The following is a 10,000-nucleotide window of genomic DNA, read 5'->3' as shown; positions in this document are numbered from 1 at the left end:
GCAGCGCCGGACTTCTGGACAACCCAGGTCTGTTTCCCAGCTTCCCCAGCGAGCGGCTCAACGGGATCCGCAGCAGCCCGCCGACACGACTCCCCACCAGCCAGCCCCGAACCCGGTTACCCTCCACCGCAGCCTTCCCTCGCAGGGACACCGTGGGCACGGGGCGCGTGACAGAGCCCATTACCACGGACTACTCGCTGGGCATCGGCCGAGGAAGGTACGGCACTGCTCCAGAGCAGAAGCACTGGCTACGTGCTGCTCTACAGGGCTGGGCGATATGGAAAAAATCTAATATCACGATATTTTTGACCAAATACCTCGATATCAATACCACAACGATATTGTAGGGTTGACAATTGTTGCTTTCACAAAATATTTACACAATGAGATTTTTGATAAATAGTCATCAGTAATGTGGATATAATGACAGGATAAGTGGGTAAAGGCAAATAATAGAACAGTTACAACAGAAAAACTGAAAATGACATCACTTTCATGTAATGCAGCCTTTAAAACCTGAACAAGACAACAGTTGTGCCATATTACAATATCCAAAATCTAAGACAATATCTAGTCTCATATCACGATATCGATATAATATATTGCCCAGCCCTACTGTGGCTCAATAGTGGCACTGTGCTGTCGTGATGATGCATTTTCTTTCTGAAAACACCACCTTGAGATAAAAAACTAGCCTTGAATCTTTCCAGTTTTCTCTGATTTTAAATTCATAAGTATTGCTTGTGGGAGCAAAGATATTCTGATCTTTGCATCTGTGGAAGCATTTATAGGTGTACATTTTCACCAGGTAGATGTAGGGTTGGGTACCGAAACCTGGTTCCACCATGGAACCTACGCAACCGGTAGGAATCGGACCAGATTTGAACACAAATTTCGGTTCCCCGTTTCAGTTCCACTTAATGTATCGACTGAAATATTTTCCCTCTGTCCGAAACTGACTTAAAAATATCACCCTTTCTCTGTAGTCTACCGTTAGCTAGCTACCGTAAATGTAGGCTACTTTTAAAATGCCATATTTTCCTCTCTGGGCTCACCAAAACGGACGTGAAAGCCTTTCTTTGATGTCATTTTTCAGTTTTTCAAGAATCTGTTTAGGAATCGGAAATGTTTTGAAAGTACCGGTTCGGAATTGTAAAAATCCAGTCTGTACCCAACCCTAGGTAGTTTAACGACCATCTTTACATTGAACATCACTAGCTACAAATCAAAGCATTAGGGCCTTTTAAATCTAGATATATTTATTTATTTGTTAATTTCTAAAGTAATGTCCAAAAGGCTTCAGTTTCACCAAAGTAGTGACCACCAGCTTTACATTTAAACTGGGCCGACACTCGATATGTCTACATCACACAAACAGTGCCTAAAATGCCAGTGTGGTAATGAGGGAGATCACTATAAAATGGCGCTTTGCTGCTGATCTGCATTAACAGTGGATATTAGGGGGGGGCCTCTAACTCACCCAGTGAGAGTCCTCCAGCGGCGCAGGGTTCGAATCCAACCTGCTGCCCTTTGCTGCGTGTCATCCCCCATCTCTCTCTCACTTTCATGTCTATCCACTTTCAAAAATAAAGGGAAAAGCCCCAAAAAAGAATCTTAAAAAAAAGAAGTGGATATTGGATCTAACTTTGTCAGTCAGTCTTTTTTTTCTTTTCTTACATTGTGCAAGGTGTAGTCCTTGTTTCAGGTAGACTGGATGTTTGTAAAGTGAAGTGTTCTCTTTCTTAAAGGAAAAATGTTTCTGCTTCTAGGAAAAAGAGGGACGAAAAGTTTACAGTAAGTACCTTTTTTGTTCTAATGTAACTTTGGTATGAATTTAGCAAATTTAGACAAATGTAAAAAAAACGATGAAAGCAGGATTAAATTGATCCTGTAGTGTGTGTGTGTGTGTGTGTGTGTGTGTGTGTGTGTGTGTGTGTGTGTGTGTGTGTGTGTGTGTGTGTGTGTGTGTGTGTGTGTCCTATCTTGCGCGCAGCACAAAGTCCGACGCAAGTGTCTTTGCTGGTTTAAGACCGATGCAGTTGTCAATTTCCCATCCCGCGTCGTTTAGATAGCAAATGCACCTGCGCCCATCTGTGCGCCCATGGGCGTGCTGGTCTTACAGGGAGGTGTGTTCAGGTGCATTCTGGGCGTATTGCTATCTTGAGGCAGCGGGAAGTGATTGCGCCATTGATCTACAAAAACCCCGTCGTCTGACTGATTTAGACTTTGTGTTTGAAAGATATTTCCTCCTCTTCTTCTTAAAGTTTTGCGCTGACTCTGTGTTTGTTGCCGCCGTTTAGAGAGTGACGCCTCAGTCGCCTCCTCCTCCCAAACCCCCGTCTCCGAGCTTCGAGCTGGGCCTCTCCAGCTTCCCTCCCCTGCCCGGAGCCGCCGGCCAGCTCAAGACCGACGACGTGTTCGACAACCGGCTGGCCAGCAGCGTAGTCGTCGGAAACGCCAAGGAGCGGGTAAGGACTGGCACTGAAACGGAGCTAACTCGCTGGGTGGCCTCGTTATCCGTACATTACACGGTTATCCTTCAGCCCTTTATGTTATCAAGAAATTAAGAAGAGTTAAGAAATCTCTTAAATTTAGTTCCACAAAGGATAAACCTGTGCGTCCTCGCTCATAGCTTTTCCGTCCAAGCCTCCTTTCTCCTCGAGATGCATTTTAGGAATTGAGACATCCTTGGCGTGCTAAGATTGATTTCTGGGTCTCAGGCAGGAGGACAGACGAGTGGAGGAGAGAAGTAACTACAACCTTGTTAGATGCTGCGTTTCAAACGTGATTTTAGTTGTGAGAATTCTAGGGCTGGGTACCGAATTCAATCCTTTTTAGTCATCGACCGAATTGCCTCTAAAGTATTGAGTATCGAAAAAATGCCCCGTCATTCAATACCCAATTTCAATACCTGAGGAGTAAATCATCAGCGTCAGTGAGCCAATAAGCATGCTAATGCTTCTACCGAGATCTAATCATGTCTGTGATTGGCTGTCTAACGTTACACATCGCAGAAGCAGGCGGGAAAAACTGTTACGCACAGAGACAGTGCTGAAAAATAAATAACAAGATACCCAGCCCTGGAGAATTCATGGTTAAAAGCTGTAGATTCATCATCAAATATTCCTGTCCCTTCAGTATTTATGTAGTATTGAAAGTTAAACTGATGATGATAATACTACTAGAAGAACTTGCTTTAATGCGTTAATATCTTCCTGTTTGTGTGTTTTTCGTTGCAGAATGCAAGCGCTGATTCCAGTGCTGGAGGAGCGCTGTCTCCAGCGGGCCCCAAAGAGCCCCTTCGGACCGCCCCCTCCCCGATGCCCACAAGCTTCCAGCCCTCGCCGACCCCAGCCACAGCCTCGACTCTGACCCCGGCCGCTGGCCCGCCACACAGTCCCGCTCCCTCCCTCCCAGCTGCGTAAGAACCACACTGACCGCGTTGAATGTGTGAAGTGTAACCAAGGGAATTTTACATTTGAGAAGTCTATGCACAGTAACTGCAAGAGAAAAATGGAAGCCATGGCAAGAGGGGCGATGTGCGTTGTAACTTTAAGAGGCTGCAGATAACAAATACAGCTGATCTGTTTTCCGGACAAGCGTAGGAGCCAGTGGCATTTAAAGGTCCTGACACACCAACCCGATAATCTGATGACTGATCAGTCCGATTTTGCCGACTGTCGTCGGTCGGGTTGGTGCGTCGGGCCTTAAGGATACACCTGAGAATGAACGGTAAAGGGCAAGACACGGGTGACTTATGAGCTGTCTCAAAATTAGGTCTGTAACTCAATCATTATTTTTCCACTCTGAGTGAAGTTTGGGACAGCGTTTCTAAAGCTTAGAGACTTTAACTCAACTTGGTTCCTCCTGCTTTTTCAGTTATAAAATAATAATTAAATAAAAACGATAACTGCTGCGTTTTCAATAATTTTTTCTAGAACTGCGAGAAATGCTTGTCTGCTTGTTAATCATGGCCTCTGCCGGGTAAACTGCACTACACAGTGCACCTGCAGTGCTAGAACAGCTGACACATCAAGCATCATGTTTTACCTGTACAGGCTGATTTATGGTCCTGCGGAGGCTCCCTGCAGAGCTTTCTCAGTTGCCTACGTAAGTGGGGGGGATGCAACGCTACTAAGTCACGGCCAACTGACGTGCGTCGCCGTGACGTGTAGTTAAATGTTTCGAGAGGTGTACATCAGGCTACGGCATAGGGTCCATCTCCACGTACCAAGACGGCGATTTAAAGTGCTCATATTAAGCTTTTTGGCTTTCTCCCTTTCCTTTTATTGTGTCATATATCTTTTTTTGTGCACGTTATAGGTTTACAAAGTGAAAAAAGCCCAAAGTCCCCCCCAAAGAGACTTCTCCAACAGAAAACACTGTTCACCAACTGCTCCAAACAGCTCTATTGTAGTCCAGCCTTTACTTCAGAGACCAACGTGGTCACTTTGTAACACACGTTATAATGCTCGCCTAGCTGCTAGCATGGCACGCCCTCATACTCTGCTTCTGACTGGCTAGTAGTCCTTACCTAGCTACTGTCAGGGCGCGCCCTCATACTCTGCTTCTGACTGGCTAGTAGTCCTTACCTAGGTACTGTCAGGGCACGCCCTCATACTCTGCTTCTGACTGGCTAGTAGTCCTTACCTAGGTACTGTCAGGGCACGCCCTCATACTCTGCTTCTGACTGGCTAGTAGTCCTTACCTAGGTACTGTCAGGGCACGCCCTCATACTCTGCTTCTGGCTGGCTAGTAGTCCTTATCTAGCTACTGAGCGTGTGCGACTCCCAACAAAGATGGAACAGAAGTGAGATGTCTCACTCTGTAGCTAAAACAGAGAGCTCAACACACAGGGTGAAAAGAGGAGCTGCAGCAATGTGCAGTACAACAAAAATATGGTGTCTTTTGAAAATTAAATCATGTAAATCTATTCTGATATAACCTCTAAATACAATTGATGTACCTGGAAAATAAGCATAATTTTGAGATCTTTAACACAGAAGCATAAGTCAGCCTTTTTTCACATCAGTGCCATCAATCTGGGTAATGAGTAGTTTAGCTGTCTTTGTTAGCATTCAGCACCAGAGCTGAGCGTCTCTACGTCCCGCTGTGCTACCTGTCCTTTTCATCGCCCTTCTCTGTTGCAGTTGACATCTGCAGTCATATCATTTAAAGACAAGGCAAGGTTTTTTTAAAACTCTGTATGCAGTTACATTATTGTCCGTGTGTACAATAACCCAAGACATGACACTGCCGTGCCAACCAGAAAAGCAGTAATTTCATGACTTCTGTCCCTCATCCCAGCCGCCTTACCTCCACTACTACTTTTTATTTGTACTGTGCATCCGCTGTATGCTACAGGCATCACTGAGCATCAAATTTGCTGTGTTGCTCTTCTCTCTCGATTTTTATTTTTTTCCCCATGTTCACAGAACGTAGCTTTTCTCCCCCATAAATACTCTGACAGGCTCCCTGGGTGCTGTAATGATCATGTAATTCACACGTGAGTCAGTCCGGCTGCTCACATTGAGTTCCTGTCATGTTTCGCAACCTTTTCACCACCTATCTTATATGGCGTCGCCTCCTTGTTTGTGTTTGTTTCAGGGAGGTGAAGGTGATGGAGGTGAAGTCGAAGGAGGTGCAGTTGTCCGTGGAGCGAGTTCCCGGCACGCTGTCCACTGCAAGCAAATCGGTGCAAGTCAACGGCGCAGCCACAGTCAGTATTGATTTCTTCTTTAACTTTTCATTCGGTGTCTCACCTCGGCCCTTTTTTAAATGCTTACGGCCTCTCAGACAAATCAATCTCAGCATGAACAAAAAGGGTGGAAATTAATCACCCCTTAATCCTGCACCGTTTCATATTGATTTTGATTACAAACGAGCAACCCCTGGGGAAAACAAGTTGTGCGTATACAGGTATCTGTCTAAAAGATTTAGTTTTAACAATTGCAAGGAAAGTTTGTGTTATTATTCGGAATTGATCGCAGTTGCCACACTCCCATAAGGTTCCTGAAGGAAAATTGGTGCCATTTTAAGGAAAGGTTCGCTCTTGTTGGAACAAAAACAAATCTCTGCTGCAGTTCTGGTGAAATTCCCCCTTGGCTTTAGTTTTAAGAATTGCAGTAAAACACAAGAGAAGTGCTGAAAGCTGCAGCTGAAACAGGATGATAGAAAGATGTAGATGTGAACAGAAAAATCCCCAAAGGTTACGTAGGGTACGGCGAATTAAAATCTGTCTACACACCGAATGTGGGTTCAATATCTTGCTCAATAACATCACTGCTGTCAGGTTGAACCTCTGAAAATGTTGACATTTCATAGGCCTGTCGCAATATGCAATAAATCAATTAATCGCATGATAAATAAAAATGAGCTCGATAATTTTTAAATGGATATTATCGCGGCCGGAAAAGTTTCCATTTCATTTACTGTTTTTGATTGGGTTTGGTTTTTATTCCAGTGCGTTTTTTTGTTAACAGACACTGGGAGTCCATTTTATTTCTTGTTTTTGGTTGTTTTGTCCATTTATTGTGGATATTTATGTCTTCCAGTTCCAGTGTTAAATATTCTTTAGAAATAAAAGTTTATTGAGCTTTGAAAAGGTGTACCTGCATTATTATGCCATTACCATCATATTAGATGAAAATGGTCTCAGAACGACAATATTATCGTTTATCGCAATAATTTCTTGGACAATTTATCATCTAGCTAAATTAGTTATTGTGACAGGCCTGACATTTCAGTAACTCATGGGTTTTCTGATTTTGCACAGTACAGTGGTAGTAAAGGCAATGTTTCAAGTTTGGTGGCTTTATTTTTTTAGGCATTTCTTTTAGCTTCATTTAGATAGTAACAGAGAGGAAAAGGGGAGAGCCTGCTTCACTTGATGGTACGCATTGTGATGGCAGTTCTCGTTTGAATAAACCCTTTTAGGCAGCACTTTTCTCTAGGTTTATTTAATCATTTGCCGAGGGACCCACAGCAACACACGTACATCAAGTGCATGTATGCTCCAGTGAGTGAGGATAGCTGTGTTATTTATCCAACTTCAGGGTCAAGCATTATCATTTCACAGACACATTGTCCCTGTCCTCTAAATAGCACAGAGAACAGAGATGCCTTGTACGTTAAACATATTCAGCGTAATACTTGAAGTAGAATGAATCCAGGAGTTACATGAATAATAAGAAATGCTTTATACAACCATCAATTTGTCTTAAACTGCCATTATAGCGGTCTATCCGATGAGCTACCGGGGCGCCCTGCAAGTAGATTTTTTTGATATTATCAAAAACATCCACATTTTCATTTTCAAGGTAAATGTGGTCATTTCCCTTGATGGTTTTTAGGTCCTATCAGGGCTGGGCGATAGGGAGAAAATCAGATATCGCCATATTCTTGACCAAATACCTCTATCGATATTGCGGCGATATTCTAGGGTTGACAATTGGTGCTTTCACAAAATATCTTCACACTTAGATTTTAGATCAATAATCATCAGTAATGTGGCCAAAATGTCTAAGTGGGGGAAAAGGCAAATAATAGAAGAGCTAGTACATTCTGGTAAGTTCAGAAAATGACATCACTTTACTGTAATGCAGCCTTTAAAACCAGGAAAAGACAACACTTATGTCATATTACGATATCCAAAATCTAAGACGATATCTAGTCTCATATTACAATATATCGCCCAGCCCTAGGTCCTATCGTTTAGTTCTACCGTTTACAGATAAAAAGATGACATGGAAATGATTAGTCAGATATTTAATTCACAGAATTGGCCAATAACTTAAGTACGTGAACATGGTAAGATGGTTGTATAACAGTGTCTGTACTGGTATAAAATCTGTTTTAACGGTTTTATCCTATCTACCAAACTATGGTGGAAGCATAAATCGAATTTTGAAATATTAATTAACAGGTGTGCAGAAAGACATGGAGGCCAGTAGGCAGGCGCTGTGCAGAATAATTCATGACTCATTCGTTGTTGTTGTTGTCGTTGCTTTCCTGCCAGGAGCTGAGGAAGCCCTCCTACGCTGAGATCTGCCAGCGGGTGAAGGACACGGCGACATCACAGCACCCTCCCACCCCCAAGGAAGCCAAGCCAGCCTGCGCAGCCCCTGGCGGCGAGGAGCGGAAGTGCCCCGACGCCGGCGCTGCAGGGGAGGCCAAGGCCAGAGAGACATACCCCCCCTCCTCCAAACCCGGCTCGGCTGCAGTCGCCCCCGGCAGCAGACCCGCGAGGGAGGCGCGAAGGCCGGCCGGCCGGTGGGCCTCCCCGCCATCGCACCCAGGGAAACCCCCCAGCAAAGATCCCCACCACACCCCGCCCAAGTCCCCGCAGTAGGGAGACTCCCTGTCCCGCCCCCCCCCCCACTACACTCCACAGATGCGCCTAAAAAAAAAAAAAAATTAAAAAAAAAAAAGAAATGTAAGTCAGGACTACTCAATACTTATATCCCAGAATCACCGGTCACAAACGAGAATGGAGGACGCCTTCTCTTTCCTGGATCAGGGCTTGCAGACAAAAAGCACTTTACTGTGCATGTAGAGCACCGTTTCATTCTTTTTATTCTATTTATTTGGTTTTTTTTTTTATTTTATTTTTTTTCTAACTGCTGTGATGTGACATCCGTGCTGGTTTGAGCGTCAGACGCGACGGGCATGTTGGGGGGTATCCGCAACCAAAAAGAACGTACGCTTTCGAGACAAAGTCGGCATCGAGGCGGTCGTGTCTGTCCAAGGTATCTGGAAGTGGGTCGAGGTGTTTTTTTGTGTAGTTGCTCGCAGCGTGTGAAGCATTTCTCGGCATTACGTTTCATTTAGGGAAAAGCGAAACAAGCTTTCACAGCTACGCTCTCCTCTCTTTTCATTTCCTGTTAAAAAACTGTGGAATTAGACTATCAGCAGGCACATACTGGACAGGGGGGAGGGAGGGTATAGGCTGACAAATTTAAAATCCGATCGTGACGATAAAACGGCCGCTTCCTGTCTGAAGCGGTTCGGTTCCCTCTGGAGGCGAGGAAATGCGCGTGCGTTGAGGACTGAGGAAATGAACACTAGCTACCATTCGGCTTGCTCCGTTAACCGATGTGACGGGGGAACTAACTGGGTGTTCTCGTTCCGATCATCTGCCGAGACGACCCGGCTCTTCGGTTGGACGCAAAAGTGCCAATTTCCTGCCTGAAAATGCACCAAGAGTTCCGAGTTTTGGCCCGGAGAGGTGACGAAGTGTGATGTCTTCTCATTTCTTTCTCCTAGATATGGTGCTAGAATCCTGGAACCTGTTACCTACAGCTCAGCCGATTAGTCTCTCTGTAGAAAATACTTGATTTTTACGTCGACAGGACTTTATTTTGCACTGTTAGCGTTTTTTGTTTTTTTTTTCTTCTCAAGCTCGCAGACCAGCGCATTATTAGACGACAGTACCTGAAGCGTGGAAAAAAAGGGAATTGATCCTGATGGCCGAAAGAGGAAGACAACCCTCTCTGTAGACCCAATCGCTGAAGCCTTTTATGTTTTTGTTGTTGTTGTGCCTTTTGTGGATGCCTGTTGAAAACACACTGTGGCGAAGGATTGACGTTCATATGCAGCGTCGAATGACTTTACAGAGTTATATCTAGCTTGTATTATTTTTTTTTTTCTCGCTGAAGGAAGTTGGTGCTCTTATAGGCGTGCCGTGGTTTAGATTTTTGGGCCGCTGGTTCTGTATCAGTGAGGATTTCCATGGAGAAAGAGTGCTTGAGAAACTGTTGAATATGGAAAGTTAGACGGTTGAATAGACCCTGAATGTTTTTACAGAAAACAAAATGGATCAAGGTAAATGAGTGTGTTTTTTTTGGAATGTAGTTTGCCATGTTGGAGCGTGAAAGGAGTCCCGTTGGGGCTCGTCTGAACGGCGTTGAACCAAACATCCTTTTAAGAATTCAAGCTTTGAACAAACCGTAGACGGGGCCTATAAGAGGGTGGGTTGCGATCAGGGAAATCTGATCCATCC

The 10,000-nt window shown here is 44.4% G+C and overlaps 1 protein-coding gene across 1 annotated transcript in view; it reads left to right on the top strand.

Moving 5' to 3' along the window:
* Positions 1 to 8,350, top strand: part of larp4b (La ribonucleoprotein 4B) — a 49,470-nt gene extending 41,120 nt beyond the window's left edge. Inside the window, exons 12-17 of the mRNA XM_028594361.1 lie at positions 1 to 217; positions 1,770 to 1,794; positions 2,301 to 2,468; positions 3,240 to 3,421; positions 5,608 to 5,719; positions 8,018 to 8,350. The exon at positions 1 to 217 is cut by the window's left edge and continues 47 nt beyond it. Coding sequence (XP_028450162.1) covers positions 1 to 217; positions 1,770 to 1,794; positions 2,301 to 2,468; positions 3,240 to 3,421; positions 5,608 to 5,719; positions 8,018 to 8,350 — 1,037 coding nt within the window. The remainder of the gene's footprint in view (positions 218 to 1,769; positions 1,795 to 2,300; positions 2,469 to 3,239; positions 3,422 to 5,607; positions 5,720 to 8,017) is intronic.
* Positions 8,351 to 10,000: the final 1,650 nt, after the last annotated feature.

This window comes from Perca flavescens, chromosome 12, assembly GCF_004354835.1.
Source record: "Perca flavescens isolate YP-PL-M2 chromosome 12, PFLA_1.0, whole genome shotgun sequence".
In the NCBI taxonomy this organism is placed as follows: Eukaryota; Metazoa; Chordata; class Actinopteri; order Perciformes; family Percidae; genus Perca; species Perca flavescens.
The sequence above is the reverse complement of the archived record's forward strand: the minus strand, read 5'-3'. Positions and strand labels throughout refer to the sequence as shown.